A 20,580-nucleotide genomic window follows, 5' to 3' on the forward strand; every position below is an offset into this window, starting at 1 on the left:
GACATATGGCTTAATATTTTGGCGATTTCAACCAAAAATTAGGTTTAATTGAAAATCTCAGTACAGTATTGGTACTCCTGCGCGTGCAGTCCGAATCTATGTTCCACGACTCAATTGCAGGGTAATTAGTGGCTGTAATGATACTTGCAAGATATTAATTACCTTATTTCAATGCTATGGGTTTCTGATGCACAATTTTTTTTTATTATGGAAATACTTAATTAGTTAAACCCTGTGACCCCACTTGGACTTAATCAACCTTTGTTATTTCCCAAGTGACCCACTGCCATATAGCTAATCCATCAAGCAGGACTCTCCAAACTTGGCCCATAAACTCATACAAGTTACTATTTATATTGTTGACTATATATACTTATTTTACGGTAACATTTTCGTAGTTACTTCCTCTTAGGTGATGAAACACTAACAAATTGTGTGAAGATTATTCTTTAAATAAATATTGCTTTACTCACCATAAACTGACTGCGGGCCACATTAAATAGAACTTTTCAATCATTCCACGGGCTGTACAAACACATGGTCTGCCGCGGCTTGCCTATGCTTGCTGTACACCATCCCTGTATTAAGTCATTACAATATACAGTACATATGTTCAGCTCAAAAAGTTGCAGGTTATTTTGTGCAGGTTTAGACATGCATCGAATGTTAATTTGCAATATTGTACACAAGTTTTCTCATTTGTCCAGGTCTATCAGTTATCTAGGTTTCTCGGTACTCGCCTGTTAACAAGGATGACCGAATGCCCATTTTTCCCAGTGTTAAGGCATGTTCACAACTACATGGCTCAATACAATTGGAGTGCATTACCTTCAAGTATGGAGAGGGTGATTTTCATATTTATGAAAATAAGTTATCACCAGGTCAAAGAATGACAGCTTCATACGAGGAGTATTGTACAGTATACTCTGAGAAGCAGCACATACTTGCTTTCTCTTTCCACTCCCAATTAACAGTCCAGACAATTTCACAAAAGTTTTATAAAATCTTTGAGGAACCCATTCAGTGCCACTCTGAAAGATTGCATAAGTCATCCCATTTTATACAGTTTGTAAATTCTATTTGTGATGAATAGACAACCAAAATTCCACAGGCAGGCTGTGAGGTATCTCTGAAAGACATTTTTTTAGTTAAAATGTGTAATTCCACAGATATACAAATAGCGGGCAAAGAAATTACCAGTTCTCATCTCAAATTTATTTTTCTTCACAGCTCCATTTACTGTTGGGAGAAAAAATAAAATAAAATTAGTAAATTAAGCAAATGGTTATTGTGACTAAAGTTTTAACAACAATATATTTGTCCCCACATTAAAAAATGGGTAACAATGATGATAATCTCTAATATTTTAGTTTAATTTACTATCTATATTCATTCCCTTTATAAAATATCCTAAAAAAAATATATATATATATATATATATATTAATGTAGCAATCCGCCCAAATCACATTTAAACATGAAAGGAAACAAGTCAAAGGATATTGAGAAGGATCATTTTTAGAGAATAGGACTATCAAATTAAATGCACTTGATTGCAGGTCAGCTTTGTGGTGCACGCACTAAACTTAGTCATGATTACTGCCAGATCATTCTAAAAATCAACTATCGGTCCTCATGCCTACATGAATATTTTCACTCATTTCGTCAGTAAGACAACATAAACAGCCACTCCAACACAATCAACTATTTCCAAACGGGGGGGGGGGGGCCTAAAAATTGTGTTATTACTTATGGACCTATTTTTGGAGAGAACATGTTTTTTCTTCTACAGTATATACCTGTCACAATTGGTTTTAACTAACTTTAAACATTTCCCTCTAATACTATGCAATTCAATACATAAAGAGCAAACAACTAAACACAAACACACTGTATGGCCCATTCACACATTCTCATTACAGCAAGGTTACCCATCTGCCAGATGTGAAGACCAATAATTCTAACGTACCTTCTGCAAAGAAAAATGGAGAAGCATTAATAAGTAGAAAACACTACGCTAAGTGACCTACTAATTTATTGAAAACACCAAAGGATTTTGTTTAAATAAATAGCTAGTAGTATATAAAACAGAAGATGGAATGATCCATTTATTGTGACTAAAGAAACTATCATATACTGTATGTACAGTATTTGATCTTTAAATTAACCCAAAGTACTAACCATCAAAACATAAGTTACATTAAATCTGTACCAGCTATTAAATTACAAGCAACATTTCCTCAAAGCTGTTCATCTATTAAGTGACATATACTGAAATTTTCCAGAGTCACATGAACAAAATCAACAATAATGGTTTACCTTTTTAGTAGCAGCAGCCATCTTAGCCTTGGCTGTACCACGAGCCTTCTTCATCCTGTTCTTGCGCTCCTTCCTCTGCTTACGGGCAGTTCTCTTTACTTCTATTAAGCCTTGCTATTGGGAGAGATCACTATTAACTTCAAAATAAAACAAATTACCAATACAAAAACATTAAACTATAATTCAGGTGATAGTTTAGCTTCATATGTCGTCAGTCGGCAATTCCTATCATACAGGTTCATCATGAATTCTAAATTACAATTTTTAGCATTTTCTAATAATACCCTTGTAAAGGGGGAGAAGTAATATGACAAAGGGAGGAATCAGTCTACTGAGTGTACAGTACCTGGTAAAGTATATGGTAGGGTTGCAACCGAGAGGGCAAGGGAAAACAATGTAGGGAAAGATAAGAGCTCTTCAGACCACAGGCTCTGACTATAGGTGTCCTTTGTTATACGAATGGATTAAGTTCTTTGAAAACCAATTGTTAAGTGAATATTCGTATATCAAATAACATAAATGGGAAACATGATTTCGGCTCCGCAATGACATACGGGTTAAAAAAAACCTAACTACTGTATATTAATCCCCAACTACAAGAAAAAGCACGGAAAAAAACCCACGTGCACTGGGGTGGTTGTTGTTACTGCCAGCAGCACCCTAACCCCCGGCTTAATGGACCATACTCGGAAAAATGAGATTAGTTTTGTATACTTGGTGAAAAAAAGGTGTAAGAGAATATTGGTATAGATGAATATAAATAGTGAACATTATTCATACAACGAGGGTTACAGTACAGCCCCCCCCCCAAATTTGTGGATGACACTGGCATTTTTGCGGCTGGGACAGGGAGCCATTCATTCTAGACAGTAATTTCCATTACCTGTATATGTGTGTGTGTGTCTACACACACACATATATACAATACAGGTAATAGAAATAATTGTCCTAAGGGCAAACACAAAGGGAATATAGATTTCTTTGCACACAGGTAAAAATGCACCCCCCCCAAAATGTTAATCGCGGATTTGCAGCCATTTTGAGAACCTAACCCCAGCGAATTTGGGTGGGACCCCCCCTGCACCGTACTCAGAAATATAGACTGGTAAAATTGAAAACTGCCTGAAGCATTTATGAAGCCCAATGGAGGAGGAAAATTGTTAGATTTAGCAAACACATACACCACCAGCGGCAAGGCAAATGAGAGTTAACAGGGATTTGTGATATCCCCATGGTTGTAATGTAATAGGAAATGAAGCGAAGGGTGGTAGGTTATGGTCACTAGTGTCACACCTACGCTAGGATTAGGAAATGATTTGGTCAAAAGTACAGGAATTGGTAAAAGGGTGCATAACCTTGATACAGTGTGATAAGATAGGAAGGAGACTGACACCAGGACCTTGCTAAACCATACATAACTGAGAAATCTAGCAGATAAGACAATATAAGAGTTTCACATTTTTAATCATTAGATAAGAAATGTGGGAAAGATTCAGAAGCAGAGAATATTAAATATGTAGCCTTGAAGTACACTGGATAAAAGGACCATCTACATTGTTTGAGAGAATGGTAGAACAATACAATACTGTACTCGAATTTTTAAATTGTGAACCCAAATACTTGATCAGCATGTAAAATAATTCCTTTGTATGAAAAATTAAACAAAAATCCATTTTTTTACCCCAAGGCATATTTTTTATGTCAAATGACATTTCTGTGTGCAGAGCCCTCTGATGCCAAGAATTCACACCATGCCAGCTCTGCCGATCGTCGGATCTCCGGGGAATCCACGAAACTTGCGGGGTATTTCCCCAATATGTAATCATTGGTTAAGCGAATCAGTCAACTGGATGTCAGTTATTGGGGTTCACCTGTACTGTACTTTATGAAAAGAACAGGGAATGGGATAAACTTGAAGGATATAGAGGGAAAAGGTGGGTAGTAGGGTGCCCTAATGGCTTTTCCATTGTGGTCACCCCCCTCATAAGGGGGTGAAATTTTTTTGACAACTATCAAGAGCAGACAAGAGTTATCACTTACTCTCGCAAGACGATATTTGGGCTCAATCTTCTTAGCATAATCAAGTGTATCATACACAAGTGCAAAGCCTGTGCTCTTTCCCCCACCAAATGCTGTTCTGAAGCCAAAGCAGAAAATAACATCACCAGTAGTTTTGTACATCTGAAATGAAAAACATATTGAACATCCAATAACTACATGAAGCCTCAAATGATCAACTGCTTAGAAAGACTGTAGCTATATGAAGATTAAAACAAATAATTAAATACTTTGAACTGCCACCTAACTAGGATAATGAAAGAATTATTACATCTAAAATCCAGTATGAAAAGATGTTACAAGTATGGATGCGATATAAAGTACAGGAGACTTAAAATGGACAAAAGATGTGTGTCAACAAAGTAACAAGTGAGGTTAAGTGGGACACACCCAAAATGCAGTCACTTTACTTGGCATTATTATGAAAATCCATGAGTCACTTGGGGCCATTATGAGCATACAGTCATTTTGATTTCCTGAGCCACTATATTGTATATCCTTATGTATACCTGAGTTTCATTGAGGTCATCATAAGCACCAATGAGTACATCAGTAGTGTTATGAGCACTTGTAGGTAGATTAAACATTATATACAGTCATGACACAACCTGCTTCAATATTTTCAGTGAAATGATGGTGGTTACTGTAAATTTAAGCACTGTAGTCATCAATAAGTACTATTTCACATTATAAATTTCTTTTAAATCTTAAAAAATATCATGTTATAATTGCATGAACCATTACCATGGCAACACTTTTGTTAAGTTTGGAGTAATTTGTACCAAAAGTTCATCATGTGGATCTTGTCACTTGAGGCAATTACACTAACCATTACACCACACAATAAGAATTAAGACATTTTCATGGTCTTATTATTTTTCACAACTCCCCGCCATAATTCATTCTATGCACCCAAAAAGCATCAATTAAGTTCCCGTCATGAATGAGGTAGTAACTCTCACATCCATTCCAGAAGATTATCCTGAAATACTTTACCTTGGCTAGTTTTTCTCTGATTTCCGTTTTCGGTACAGTGGCCCGATCAGGATGAAGGACATCCACAACCTGAAAAAAATATTGATCATGATACAAAATTCAAAAGTAATTTATTATGAGCTAAGTACAGTACATGAATATAGTAAATCTTCAATATCTGACACTGTTAAGACATATTCCATTCAGCAGAGAATATAATGATCCCTACAAGTCTAAAGTGCATTAAAAAGACAAACAAATAGTTCAACCAATCATTGTTGTAATGGACGGCCATACAATATTTGTATATACAACTACTTTACCTTGTAATGGGCAAACTGACATTACATTAGTAAATAAAATGTTTTATCCCTCCCTCATCCCCTATGTTAGTTGGCTTGGAGCATTACAGAAAGAAATATTTCCAATACTGTACAGTACTGTGACCTTCGAAATTTTTTAACACACAGTACATATTATTTCAAATGTCAATTACGTTGTGCCCATAAGTTATGTAGACTATATACTTGAAACGTGTGGATTTTGTTCAAAATTCACACAACGGTCCTCTTTTACTCAATCACAGATTAGGTCAGGTTGCCAAAGGTTTGATTGGTGTTTAAGGTTTTAACTATTTTCCCTCATCACTGTATGAATGACCAGTATCTATCAACACCATCCCCAAAAATAAAGGTCATTCTTTTTAAATTACCCCCAATAACATACAAACACCTGTTTTTGTTAGTAATATCTGATAATGAAGTCAACGAAATCTTTACCCAGATTGGTTTGGAAATAGTGTTGTAGACAATGGCATATAATAACACCACCATCATTACACGGACTCGCTGGGAAGCTTCAAAAGCAGGTTAGATAGATATAAAAGTGATAAGGGTTATGTGTAAACAGGGCTGTCTAGTATGAATTATTAGCCAATCAGAGCACACTCACCATAAATTAGCGTTACATAAGAACAAAAGGAGTCTGCAATAGGCCGGTTGGCCTGTGCATGGCAGCTCCTGTCTAGAGTTACTACCACTCTCTATCATCCATGAATCTATCTAGCCTTTTTTAAACTTTCCAGCACTTACTACAAAGTTGCTAAGCTATTTGTGAACCAGTTCCTTCCTATATCCCTCCTAAACCTAAACTTATCCAACTTAAATCCGTTGCTACGAGTCCTATCCTGCTCGGATATTATAAGAACTTTATCTATATTGCCTTTATTGATTCCTTTCACCCACTTAAATACTTCTATCATATATCCCCGCACTCTTCGTCTTTCTAGGGAATGCAAGTTTAGTTCCTTTAACCTATCTTATTATGGAAGGTTTCTAAGTCCCGTAATCATTTTCGTCATTCTTCGCTGCACCGACTCCAGTGAATTGATATCCATTCTATAATAAGGGCACCAGAACTGAACCGCATAATCGAGGTGCGGCCTGACTAGCGCAAGATATAGTTGCAATGAGACCTCTGCACTCTTATTACTTACACTTCTAGATATAAAACCTAATACTCTGTTTGCCTTATATCGAACATTAACGTACTGTTTTCTAGGCAGTAGGTCCGGGCTTACAAGTACCCCTAAGTCTCTTTCACAAGTTGACTTCTCTAGGTTGATGTTGTTAAGGCTGTATACATTGACAGAGTATTTGTTCTTCCAATATTCAGTACGGTACACTTGCTGGTGTTGAATTTCATTTGCCATTTTTCTGACCACTCCTGCAGTTTATTTAAATCCTCCTGTAGTGCGTTTGCATCCTGCCCTGAATTAATCTGCCGCCCTATTTTGGTGTCATCCGCAAACTTGCTTATGTCACTGCTGATCTCAGTATCTAGATCGTTAGTAGGAATTTAGCCGGTCACGGCAAAATATCCATGACGAAAATGCTAACAAAGGCCCATTGAACAAGATTATTGTACAGTATGTTTACCCAACCTGCAGAGTTGCCAGGATAACGAATCAGACATTAACCTACAATTGCCCACTTCCATGTAGGTATTTCTTTCCTTAATCTTCAAATATGACACTCACTAATTTCTACCAAATAATGGCTTCTTCCATATCAAGAGAAAACAGGTATAATACATACCATTTGCTTCCTATTGAGAAGCCTGTTGGTCAGGAACTTCCTGGTTCTGATAGTAGCGGTGGCCTCCGACTGAAAATAAAGGATTCTAATTACAATTCAGGCAGACCACATATCCCATACCAGTTTGTTTACAAACTTCAATTCACTTGCTTCATCAATATACGATACTAATATTAATTCCTGGCACCGAAGTGTAACGCACGTTAATAGTTAATACACTAATAATGTTAAACTTGCACCACTTTTCATATATTCACAATGATGATTGAAATACTGATGGATAATATAATTCTAACCTCCTTCCCCATGACTCCGTGTTTAGCTCGAGACAGTAAAGGAACGTTGAGTTGACAGCCATAGAAAATATTAAATACGGAAAATAAATACCCTCACAAACTCATATAAAAATAATCTAATTTATTTTAATATAATATAAATATATTATATATTTAAACATTTTATCACAATTTTTTTGTAAATAGTAAAAAAAACTATATATATAAATGGAGTGTTTACATCGGGGATATTACAGACGATCTCTTACTGACCCTTCACCAGGTCGGCGGCGTACGGGGATCATGGTAAGGAGAACCTTCAAAATATATCGTAGTATTTTGTAATCATCTTTGTTATATTTGATCTGTTAAATAGCCTGATCAATATATTAATCATCTAGAATATACCTGTACAGTATTATTTGAGGACAGAGGTAAGGTGAAGAGAATAATTGAAACAAGTGATGCAGGGTACATGTAAACAAACCAACTTGGAAGAAATATCATAAGAACATAAGAATGGAGGAAACTGCAGCGGGCCTATTGACCCATACTGGGCAGTCCCGTTTACACCCAACCCCTATTGCTCATATAAGCATCCAACCTATGTTTGAAGCAGTTCAGCGTATTCGAGTTAATGATGATATTTGGTAACTTGTTCCATTCATCCACTACTCTGTTTCCAAACCAGTGTTTACCTATTTCACGCCTAAATCTAAATTTGTCTAATTTAAAACCATTGTTACGAGTTCGCTATAATATAACTATAATATAACAATGAAAATCCGACATTTTTTATAATTGTTTTCAATCAATTTCGCTCGTGGGTTAGTCCTATATAATTACCGCAGTTTCTGTAAAAAAAATTAAAATGTTTGTTTTTTGCACAAACTGCTAATTTGTCCAAGAAATGAAAGTCAGATTTGAGTATAAAACCCCCAAAGACTTATTCTCATACCAAAACCTGAGGGCAGCCACTGGACGATTATTTATCTCCACTTCGAAAACATTAAGAACATAAGAATGGAAGAAACTGCAGCAAGTCTGTTGGCCCATACTAGGCAGCTCCATTCACACCCAACCCCTATCGCTCATTTATCTGTCCAACCAATATGAAGCTTTCCAGCGTGTTCAAGTTAATGATGAAGTTCGGTAACTTGTTCCACTCATCCACCATTGTTTCCAAACCAGTGTTTACCCATCTCATGCCTGAATCTAAATTTGTCTTAATTTAACCATTGCATATATAAATGTTGATCCACAATGGAAATGTGGACAAGGTTGATTTTAATATATGAAAAGCAATTGTTTTTTTTTTATGTTTATTTGACCTTAACTTTAACAAATTAAGAGTAAATGCATCTGCTCTCTCTAAATAGGAAATGTGTAAATATTAGGTGTGACATAATCAAGTCCTTTTGTTACTCATACTGGTCTTGTTTCTGTGTAGTTGTGATTTTTTAAACCAATCTATCCAGAGTATCATTAACATACAATAACATAACTAATTGTATATGCGTTGGCCAATATTCTCACTTCGTTCTTTTATATCCTTATTACTACTGTAGATTTAATTATACGCCCTATTTTAGTGTCGTTGGCAAATTTACTTATGTTGCTGTCTCTACCTATATCTGTGTCGTTTATGTATACAATATGTAAATAGTAATGGTCCAAGTACTGAGCCTTGGGTTACTCCACTAGTGACATTACCCCACTCGGATTTAGTGCCGTTATTGCTTACTCATTTCCTGTCATGTAACCACTCACAAATCCACTTTAGAATATTGTATATCCTCCATATATTTCCATGAACAATGCAATGAAAGTTAAATACTGTTTAACGTGCGTATTTAAATTTTCTTTCCAGACTTTCCGAAAGCTTGTCCAAATTGGGCGGGTGGTGTACCTCAATGAAGGTCGATACAAGGGCAGACTGGCAGTAATTGTTGACGTTATCGATGCCAATAGGGTAAGTTCCTGTGCAGGATGAACACAGTGAGTGCCATTGTGTAACTGAGAGAAAACCATTTAATGCCGCTGATGGGTCACATGATACCTGATAACTTTCAGGATTACGGTTTGTTGTCTTTCTGTAACATAGGCTACTTTTAGGCAAAATATTAGTTTCCTACCTTGTATAGTTTTTCGTATGGGAATTATTTGGAGTTCTCAAATAAATCACCCTGTGTATATGTTGAATATGGGTATTCCTTTAATTTTACATTTAGTGATGATCTGTTTTGATTTATTTATTAACATCATTTCTACATAATATATCCATTTAGCATAGTGAGGACTGCCTGTGTATAATCACGTGTGCTTGGAGGGAGATTTGTGCGAAGTGTTTGTTGAGGGTTTCTCAGTGGGGGGTGCAAAATGTGATTCTCATTGGTCTATTGTGCGAGTGATGTAAATTTGAGATAGAAATAAGGGTTCTTTGGCAATTTTCATTAGTTGTCAGCTTTTATTGTTATAAGGTTTCCAGCTGTCTTATCTATATTATGAACCACTACTAAATTTCATACCTTGAATTCAACAATTAATAAAGCTCTTGGATAATTGACAGAAGTTGAGGTGCTTTCAGGATTTCTTGTGATAACCCTGGATTAAACAAAAATTTGGTTTGAATTGGTTTCACACTAAGGTGATACACATGTAAAAATTGTTTATAGATTAGAATATAACAAGAATACAGGTGTCATTAGACCATGAACTAATTGTAAAAACTTTGACAGAGTTTAACAGAGTTACCAAAGAATATTCCATTTGGTAAAAAATACATGTTGAAGAGCTGTGATTTGGTAAAAACAAAACTACTTGAAAGGTTTTAATTTCCCAGGCTCTGATTGATGGACCTTCCACCGGTGTCCCTCGCCAAGGGTTCATGTTTTCTGAAATGTTCCTCACAAAGTATTTGGTAAGTATATAAGATTACAAATTTGAGCTATGTACAGTACTTTGGATTCTACTTTGAAGATGCCGAAAGCTTATACATAGGATATAAAGGAATGTACACTAAAATTTTCATAATTTTTAGTAATAATCACTCAAACCTTGGCAAAATAAGGCCAATTTCAAATTAAGTTCAGTTATGGGTAGTTACCTTGCCAGCTAAGAGGGCACTCAAAGTCCTACATATATTGCATCCAGCAGTAAAATTTACATGATGGCAACCACCTATCCTCTTCATTTTCTGAATCCCACACTGCTTTTCCCATAATACACAGGTTTTGCTACAGTTATCTTAATGATATATATTGCCATATTTCCCCTGGAATGTTCAACAGACATATTACTCGATAATTTTCTGTTTTCTTTTTACCTATCCATTTATTTAAAAACTGTTGTAATGTACTATTTGTCATTCTTATGGGATCCTGCCCTCATGTCATACCAAGCCTGTACACTTTTTGTAATCCTTTCTGTTAGTATGCCACCTCACATCCTGAACATTTCATTGGTGATTCAATCCACTCTTGATAACTTATAACTTAAACATTCTTCAGTTTTGATGCAGTCAGTCATGCCTCATCCCCAAACTGTTTTTCTCTTTTACTTTGATATCATGTAATTCTCCATGTATAAACAAGATACTTCTACAATATATTGGCCCTCTAGAAATTCCCTGTGGCAGCAGTGGCGAGGGAGATAAGGGGACAGTGTTGTTTTGACGGCTAGCACTCGTGGTCACTACGCACTTAGCGGCCATTTTCTGCTTACCTTTGTATCCGGGATGGCCAATAATGCATATATTTACTAATCATAATACTTATTTCCGATAAATAATTCATTTGGATTATTTGATTTGCATTATTTTTCATAAAAAGTGCTCGGTGACACACATGCAGTCGTCGCCAGGCTGTCTTTGTGTTTGGTAGAGTAAGTAATGCATATAAATAATTATCGGAATAATAATTCCACAAATAAATACATCTATAACATATTCATAGCATTATTTTCCAGTAATACTACACTACAATGCAACTACATTAGTTTTAGTAATATTGCTTAGATACAACATGATAAAATGGACAAACAATGATAATGAAACAAGCAGATGGAGGTACTGTACTTACGTTCAGGAAGCTTCCCTGTGGCCGAGCGTGTGGCGTGACATGCAAATAGTCACATTGGATCCTGATAACCCGCAGTGTATCCCCTCTCAATCTTAAATAGTACTATCTTCATAGGGTTTTTTTTTCATAGTTCCCTTCAGAGTAGTGTTCTTCTCCTTTTTATTCTTTCACCTGTTTCTTTACTTCTAATTTCCCTGTATTGTATTTATTTATTTTATTTTTTTTTTCATATCTTTTCTTGCCATTGGCAATCACCTGCTCTTCTCTTCTTTATTAGCACTGCCAACCTCGCATTCCATTCCATCTTCTTCTTTCTCATTCCTGATTACTTTACCTACACATCTCATCTGCATTTCTAAAGGTGGCACAGCACATTTGTCAAACTCCCCATTCTTTGACATCTCCTTTGCTCCCTATTTCTTGTGTATCTTGATTAGTTCTTAAAATTTTACTTACATTGATTTTCCTTGGCTCATTGGCTTGTAGCCTTTTCACCTAGAATCTTTCACCCTCAACCTTATATTAACTATTAATCTCAATTTTACCAAATGATGGGCAGACTCTTGTCCCACCTCAGGAAGTACTTTCAGATCACTCCTGCCTCTATGTATTATAGGGCTTTCTTTTTGAAGCAATTGTTTGTGACAGATCCTCTTTTTAATACACATATCTAGCAGTCTATTCATAGCCATTCATTTCTGGCACTACATATTTCCCACAATCAACTCTTACACGCAAGTCCCCCATCACTTTTACTCTCGTAATAAGTTTTCAATACAGGTCTTCCTTGAACCTCTCTTTACTCTTCATTGTTTTCATTCCATAGTGCATATGTATTCGCTAAAACCCTCCCTTTTCTCCTTTCTTATTATCTGATTCATAATGTTCTGTGGCTGACCCTCTTATACCTGTAGTCAAAAAACTTTAAATTTTATTACTGATCAACACTGCCTCAGCTTTAGCTCTTACTCTCTCAAACACTCCTGGTTTCACTCCCTTTACTTTTCCCCTGCTTGCCTCTCTTTTGACTTATCAATTACTCTCCTTTGTCATGCTGACGACATTTCCAACTTTTTAGTAACTGAATACATAAACGTGGTTCACTAGACTCAGATAAGGAGGGGGAGTTCATCAAGCACATATCCTGTTACTGTGCTCCTGTCTCCCTTTTTCCTGACATATGACTGTCATTATTTATTTCAGCTAAAAATAAACCGAAGCCAGAGATCCAAGCTTGTGAGAAAGGCCTGGGACGATGAAAAGATTACCGAGAAGTTTGACGGTTCTGTGTGGAACAAGAACTTGAACAAGGATGTCCTGGTGAGTTAACTTTTAATTTACCTAACACAGAAATAGCAAGTTTGATGTCATCTCAATCCCATATGAGGTTATCCCATGTAATCCATGTTGTAACACATTGTTCAAAGTACAACTTCTGTTCAGAGGGTTAAGATAAGTTTCTTTTATAAAATTATATCTGAATAGATTATGTGTGTGTCACTTGAGTGGTCCCCCCTTACTATACATTTGTTTTGTCTCATGTTTAGGCACCTTAGTTCTTGTTCCTTTGGTAGGTTTGAGTTATCTACTGAATGACATCTGTAATCCCCTCATTATCATTGTATTACCACTCATCATTTGTAATTTACAAAGTTTGTTGGAACAGTTAATACCCAAAGTTAATTTTTTAAATACTAGATTTAAGTATTTTTTATTGGATATTTGAAATAGTTTTAAGCAATTTTTGGAAGAAATTATATAATTAATAAATATAAATGGTAAACAATACATTCTACTGTGCAGTATATAGAATTAAATATATTTTATAATATTGTACAGTATTGATCAATAGTAAACAGTTTAATGGAATAAGATGCCTTTTCAGCGGTCAAACATGACTGACTTTGATCGCTACAAGTTGGGAAGGGCAAGGCAGACAAGAAACAAGATTGTCAAGACTGCTTACTTCCACATCAAAAAACAAAACCTGAAGGCAAAGAGGGAAGTCGTCAAGGCCAAGAAAGCCAAATAAACAATTGCTGACTAAATAAAGAAATATTGATTCTTTAACCTTCATTATCCTAATTTTTTTTGTGTGATTAGTGTGTATACTAAAGTTTGTTTCATTAGGAAAGAGTAATATTGTACTTTGATTACATACAAGGATAAATATTTTGTTGAGTATTGCACGACCAACCATCTCCATGGAAGGTTGGGGAGTGAACATCTAATGTCTGTAGTCGGGTTTAAAGATTTCATGTCAAGGATCAAATATGGTCGAGTGTTCACCCAGTTTAGGTCAGATTAGAATACTCCGATGTGACAAGGAAAATCAACACTAGCTACCAGATGCCAGATCTCTTCCAGTGAAAGGTTGGTTTTCATAGAGAAATGTTAAGAGTTTTTATTATATTCCTATTCATGATTGTTAATATACAGTACTGTACTTCTAAGTTTAGCATCCTTTTCTTGTTATAACCTGTATAAATTGATAAAAATTCACTGCACTAAACATAAGCTGGTATTTTATTGTCAGTTTAAAGGTGTTTGTGAGACTTTTCTTTCTAGAACCGACTGTGGTGGAACACTGTCCTTGATGGTTAAGTGGAGGCCTCACACAAAGGTAAATACTATATTATTGTTTATTTCTGTTAGAGGATAAATTTTAAACATTGGCATTTGCTCCTGGATGTATTTTTCCCCAAGGAATGAATCTCCAGTTATATAATAGTTTTCTGTAGTTTAATATAATTCTAGAAAATTTTCTGTGATGTGAAATATCAGGAACACATCTATTTCATATAAAAAGTGGATAACCTGTCTAACCAAATGATGAACCTCTCTTGATAGGAATTGCCGGCTGAACGACACTTGAAGCCATTTTTACTCCTGATGAAATTTTACTGAATTATGTGTAATTTGGGGATATTTCAACAATATTTTAGCATTTTATAATTATTTCTAGGTTTGAGATTATGTGGAGGAACAATGTCCTGGAAAATTTCTGGAAGTCTTGAATTTAGGTGAGCACTATTATATTTTTATGAAAGTTAGGTATACTCTTTACTGTATTTTAATCTTGGAAGTTTGACTATAATATATATTTGGTACTTGTGACATACCTGTATTTGCATAATGAATCTACCTAATAGAAATTGCTGAGTGGAAACCACATTCAGTCCAACATAGGGGTGTGGGATCACCTGAAGCTTCACCACCCACCCCCAACTTATTTCACCATAACATTAAGCTAAACTCCTCTCAGGGAGCATTATCAAGGTTGATCTTGGAGAAGCTTGGGTGATCCAAATACAGTAGTTATGTTTTAATTTAGGTTGCATTGTATCATGTGGTTCAGTTCAGTAATCGGTCATGTTGATAAAAAGCAAGTACAGGGGTACACAGTATTTATATGATGAACCTATCTTGATAGGAATTGCCGACTGAACGATACTTGAAGCCAACTTCAGTGCTGATGAAACTTTGTAATTCGCTGTTTAAGGATGTGTGGACTTTTTTATTTAAAATTTTGTTTTGTTTTTCTAGGAAGCTGCTGTAATGGGAATCAACATTTAAACTCTCTGGAGTTTTTGAATTAAGGTGAATAGATCTGTATTGTGGTTGTTTTATTTGTATGGAGGATAATTTATAAAATGTTAAACATTTGGGTACAGTATTATATTCTCATAATTATAATGTTTGTGACATCATATATATAATGGATATACACATGATGAACCCATCTTGATAGGAATTGCCGGCTGACCGACACTTGAAGCTATTTTTGATGCTGATGGAATTGATCATGTTAAATATTATCAAGGGCTAATTAAACATTATCTTAATTTCTTAATTACTGTTTCTAGGATGATCTTCTGTGGTGAAACATTATCCTGAAGGTTTTGCCTTAAGGTGGGTACACTACAATATTTTCCTGTCTTTTTCAGTAGAAAATATAGTAAGCTTTTGAAACTTTGATTATATAATAGAAATAGTGTAGGTATCTTTTTATTGTGTACAAATTATCATGTACAAAAAGTTTTGGAGGGTCTTAAAAAGTCTCATTGTTAAGTACCATTGTATTTACATCTCCCATCTCTAACTCAGTGGCATATAACATTCACGTTTGGTTCTCTGTGGACACATTTCATATTAAACTTGTAATTGCTAATATTTAGATTAGTATGTTCATGAGTGTGACAGTTTTGAAGTGATTAATTGTACCACTTGGGAGTTATACCCCATAAATTCTGAGTAATTTAGTCTTCCGCTTTGCATTGGGAAAGAACAGGAGTAGCCTTTCATGCTGATTGATCTAGTTTAGTATGTTGTCATGGAAGCTTCTAAACATAATATCAATATTTGTAACTTTTATGCAATTTGAAAATCCATATGATGAACCTATCTTGATAGGAATTGCCGGCTGAACGATACTTGAAGCCACCCTCAGTGCTGAAGAAATTTTAGTCCTACAGTTTATAGATAGGTATACTGTACAGTATTTTTATTTAATAAATGAATTTTCTTTTTTAGGAGTGAGCTTGTGTGATGGAACAGCATCTCTGAGAATTCTACCAAGTTCTTGGATTAAGGTAAATATGTACTACTACTTTGTTTCTTTGTACATATGATAAATTGTTTGCGTTTGATCATCTGAGAACAATATTTACATGTGGCATTTGGTGAGTTTCACACAAAACAAGCATCATTATGATGTACAGTACTTACCTTTATAGGAATAGCCAGGTGACCTGCTTTTTAAATCATTTTATTGTTGAAATTTTTGCCGAATTACAGTACATACAAAATAAGGATGCCAAATTTAGGATACACTTTTTCATTCAAGAACTGAGGTCTGGCTGTGGAAGAAAATCCTGGGAATTTTGTTCTGGAGTCCTGGTATTAAAGAGGTATGTATTATTATCTTTCTTTGTAATTATGACACACTATATTGTCAGCTTTTAGAAATATGAGCATAGTTACTCTTAATGTGATGTAGGTGCCACGTCAAGCATACACATGATGAACCTATCTTGATAGGAATTGCCGACTGAACGATACTTGAAGCCAACTTCAGTGCTGATGAAACTTTGTAATTCACTGTTTAAGGATGTGTGGACTTTTTTATTTCATATTTTGTTTTGTTTTTCTAGGAAGCTGCTGTAATGGGAATCAACATTTAAACTCTCTGGAGTTCTTGAATTAAGGTGAATAGTTCTGTATTGTGGTTGTTTTATTTGTATGGAGGATAATTTATAAAATGTTAAACATTTGGGTACAGTATTATATTCTCATAATTATAATGTTTGTGACATCATATATATAATGGATATACACATGATGAACCCATCTTGATAGGAATTGCCGGCTGACCGACACTTGAAGCTATTTTTGATGCTGATGGAATTGATCATGTTAAATATTATCAAGGGCTAATTAAACATTATCTAAATTTCTTAATTACTGTTTCTAGGATGATCTTCTGTGGTGAAACATTATCCTGAAGGTTTTGCCTTAAGGTGGGTACACTACAATATTTTCCTGTCTTTTTCAGTAGAAAATATAGTAAGCTTTTGAAACTTTGATTATATAATAGAAATAGTGTAGGTATCTTTTTATTGTGTACAAATTATCATGTACAAAAAGTTTTGGAGGGTCTTAAAAAGTCTCATTGTTAAGTACCATTGTATTTACATCTCCCATCTCTAACTCAGTGGCATATAACATTCACGTTTGGTTCTCTGTGGACACATTTCATATTAAACTTGTAATTGCTAATATTTAGATTAGTATGTTCATGAGTGTGACAGTTTTGAAGTGATTAATTGTACCACTTGGGAGTTATACCCCATAAATTCTGAGTAATTTAGTCTTCCGCTTTGCATTGGGAAAGAACAGGAGTAGCCTTTCATGCTGATTGATCTAGTTTAGTATGTTGTCATGGAAGCTTCTAAACATAATATCAATATTTGTAACTTTTATGCAATTTGAAAATCCATATGATGAACCTATCTTGATAGGAATTGCCGGCTGAACGATACTTGAAGCCACCCTCAGTGCTGAAGAAATTTTAGTCCTACAGTTTATAGATAGGTATACTGTACAGTATTTTTATTTAATAAATGAATTTTCTTTTTTAGGAGTGAGCTTGTGTGATGGAACAGCATCTCTGAGAATTCTACCAAGTTCTTGGATTAAGGTAAATATGTACTACTACTTTGTTTCTTTGTACATATGATAAATTGTTTGCGTTTGATCATCTGAGAACAATATTTACATGTGGCATTTGGTGAGTTTCACACAAAACAAGCATCATTATGATGTACAGTACTTACCTTTATAGGAATAGCCAGGTGACCTGCTTTTTAAATCATTTTATTGTTGAAATTTTTGCCGAATTACAGTACATACAAAATAAGGATGCCAAATTTAGGATACACTTTTTCATTCAAGAACTGAGGTCTGGCTGTGGAAGAAAATCCTGGGAATTTTGTTCTGGAGTCCTGGTATTAAAGAGGTATGTATTATTATCTTTCTTTGTAATTATGACACACTATATTGTCAGCTTTTAGAAATATGAGCATAGTTACTCTTAATGTGATGTAGGTGCCACGTCAAGCATACACATGATGAACCTATCTTGATAGGAATTGCCGACTGAACGATACTTGAAGCCAACTTCAGTGCTGATGAAACTTTGTAATTCACTGTTTAAGGATGTGTGGACTTTTTTATTTCATATTTTGTTTTGTTTTTCTAGGAAGCTGCTGTAATGGGAATCAACATTTAAACTCTCTGGAGTTCTTGAATTAAGGTGAATAGATCTGTATTGTGGTTGTTTTATTTGTATGGAGGATAATTTATAAAATGTTAAACATTTGGGTACAGTATTATATTCTCATAATTATAATGTTTGTGACATCATATATATATTGGATATACACATGATGAACCCATCTTGATAGGAATTGCCGGCTGACCGACACTTGAAGCTATTTTTGATGCTGATGGAATTGATCATGTTAAATATTATCAAGGGCTAATTAAACATTATCTAAATTTCTTAATTACTGTTTCTAGGATGATCTTCTGTGGTGAAACATTATCCTGAAGGTTTTGCCTTAAGGTGGGTACACTACAGTATTTTCCTGTCTTTTTCAGTAGTAAATATAGCAAGCTTTTGAAACATTGGACAATCATATAACTGGTATCAAGTGTAGTACGTCACCATTTACGTATGTTTGGTTTACGTAATTTAATCTTTGTATTTACACCGGCTTGTGTTTGAAACACAGTAAGTCCGCACTTAACGTTCTTTCGGTACTACGTCGCTAAAATTTAAGAGACCAACAATTCGTTTAACGTCCCGGTGATCTGATACTACGTCGTTTTGTGTTGTCGCGGATTACTTTCTATGTCGCATCACCTGCTCTTGTCTGGCCATGCTCTCTTGGCTCGGTGCAGTCTCAGTGACTCGCTACCCTACTCCGCTCCAGCCATCCCCCCTGCTATCTGCCTCCTTTGTTTCGCTACCCACCACACACTCCCTCTACCACCTCTGCCCATCAGTGAGTACCAATTCAAACTTAGTAGTTGTATATGTATGCACTATTTTCTATAGAAATGGCAATGATTTTCTGTATATGTAATGTATTTCATAGGGCAAAGGGAGGCTCGGGTAATTAACTCCAGTATTTTATCTGTTTCTTATGGGGAAAATTGATTTGCTTAACGTTGTTTCGTATAATGTAGCATTTTTAGGAACGTAACCCCGATGTTAAGCGAGGACTTATTGTAATGCGACCATCGGCAAACAGCATCATTGGGATGGCAGTGTGGTGGTGTTTGCCAGCTTCCCGCCTTGCAGTCCTCAGTGCGTTGATGCAGTCTGTCACAGAGTGCTGCAGTATATTGCACCTGCTTTGCATCTTACCACCAATTTCTTTTTTAAGTTTTCTGGTACCTGTGATGCTAAGAAGTATAAAATCATATCCATTAAGATGGATGTGGTCAAACGTTGAGAGAGATGAATGAACAGCTGATATTTTATATTTCTTGGTACGTGTATACTGTACTGCAGTTTTTCACTGGTGTATATAATATTAGGTGCTGTCTTATTAATGAAGAACCTCCCTAATCTCTACTGTGGTATTTACATTGTTTGATTTACACGACCATTTTCAAGAATGTAATTAGTGCGTAAATCGAGAGGTTCTTGTACACATGTGATGGACCTGTTCTGATAAGAACTACTGGCTAACTGACATTTCAAGTCATACACAGTAGTGTGTGATATATATATATATATATATATATATATATATAATTTTTTTTTTTTTAATAATTCTTACACCTTTGCTTTTTCAGATTATAATTGAGATGAGGTGTACTGTATGTTACCTGCATATTCAAGCCCCATATGTCCAACACATCATAATTAGTTGAAGCCAAGACTCCTTCCATACAGTTAATCACTGACCCATCGAAACAACCAAGCCAAGGTCAAGATACCTGCATAAACCGGACACTTTTGACAACTTGTTGCCAGTCACAGTATTATGGGAGTTTCAGAATTTTTAAAAGGAAATATATTTCTCGTGTCCATCCATCATTTGTTGTCATTTTCATATCCTCTGACCCCTAAACTTGTACTACAGGCAGTCCCCAGGTTATATACAAGTTTCGTTGCTACAGACAATCTTAAGTCGAACCACATATCCTATGTTCATACCATACTTACATAACAATGTTTCAAATCCCACTATATCATAGCCTAAGT

The 20,580-nt window shown here is 35.2% G+C and overlaps 2 protein-coding genes and 1 long non-coding RNA gene across 3 annotated transcripts; 2 read left to right on the top strand and 1 right to left on the bottom strand.

Annotated features, from left to right (window-relative positions):
- Window positions 1–1,200: 1,200 nt before the first annotated feature.
- On the bottom strand, window positions 1,201–7,795 carry LOC121878049 (40S ribosomal protein S24-like). Its single transcript, XM_042384012.1, has 7 exons — window positions 7,744–7,795; window positions 7,448–7,516; window positions 5,373–5,441; window positions 4,359–4,499; window positions 2,319–2,432; window positions 1,969–1,971; window positions 1,201–1,239 (listed from the first exon to the last, which is right to left on the bottom strand). The coding sequence occupies exons 1-7, from the start codon at window positions 7,753–7,755 to the stop codon at window positions 1,237–1,239; spliced, it is 411 nt and encodes a 136-aa protein (XP_042239946.1). The 5' UTR covers window positions 7,756–7,795; the 3' UTR covers window positions 1,201–1,236.
- Window positions 7,796–7,986: 191 nt separating this feature from the next.
- Window positions 7,987–13,865, top strand: LOC121878047 (60S ribosomal protein L14-like). The gene is made up of 5 exons (XM_042384010.1): window positions 7,987–8,028; window positions 9,593–9,694; window positions 10,565–10,642; window positions 13,005–13,121; window positions 13,687–13,865. Exons 1-5 carry the CDS (start codon window positions 8,026–8,028, stop codon window positions 13,831–13,833), a joined length of 447 nt encoding a protein of 148 aa, XP_042239944.1. The 5' UTR covers window positions 7,987–8,025; the 3' UTR covers window positions 13,834–13,865.
- Window positions 13,866–14,912: 1,047 nt separating this feature from the next.
- Window positions 14,913–20,409, top strand: LOC121878051. Its single transcript, XR_006091093.1, has 11 exons — window positions 14,913–15,401; window positions 15,668–15,713; window positions 16,335–16,393; window positions 16,648–16,711; window positions 16,955–17,008; window positions 17,275–17,320; window positions 17,942–18,000; window positions 18,255–18,318; window positions 18,562–18,615; window positions 18,882–18,927; window positions 20,169–20,409. It is a non-coding gene; the product is annotated as an uncharacterized LOC121878051 (long non-coding RNA).
- The last annotated feature ends 171 nt before the right edge of the window (window positions 20,410–20,580 follow it).

The sequence above is a fragment of the Homarus americanus genome, unplaced genomic scaffold (assembly GCF_018991925.1).
Source record: "Homarus americanus isolate GMGI-L3 unplaced genomic scaffold, GMGI_Hamer_2.0 scaffold45562, whole genome shotgun sequence".
NCBI classification, from domain to species: domain Eukaryota; kingdom Metazoa; phylum Arthropoda; class Malacostraca; order Decapoda; family Nephropidae; genus Homarus; species Homarus americanus.

Excerpts from the sequence above, each read along its gene's own strand:
- LOC121878049 (XM_042384012.1), bottom strand. Across the intron at positions 4,500-5,372 it reads TCAGAGAAAAACTAGCCAAG|ATGTACAAAACTACTGGTGA; the intron begins GTAAAGTATTTC and ends TTTTCATTTCAG. Across the intron at positions 2,433-4,358 it reads CCAAATATCGTCTTGCGAGA|CAAGGCTTAATAGAAGTAAA; the intron begins GTAAGTGATAAC and ends CTCTCCCAATAG.
- LOC121878047 (XM_042384010.1), top strand. Across the intron at positions 9,695-10,564 it reads ACGTTATCGATGCCAATAGG|GCTCTGATTGATGGACCTTC; the intron begins GTAAGTTCCTGT and ends TTAATTTCCCAG. Across the intron at positions 10,643-13,004 it reads TGTTCCTCACAAAGTATTTG|CTAAAAATAAACCGAAGCCA; the intron begins GTAAGTATATAA and ends TATTTATTTCAG.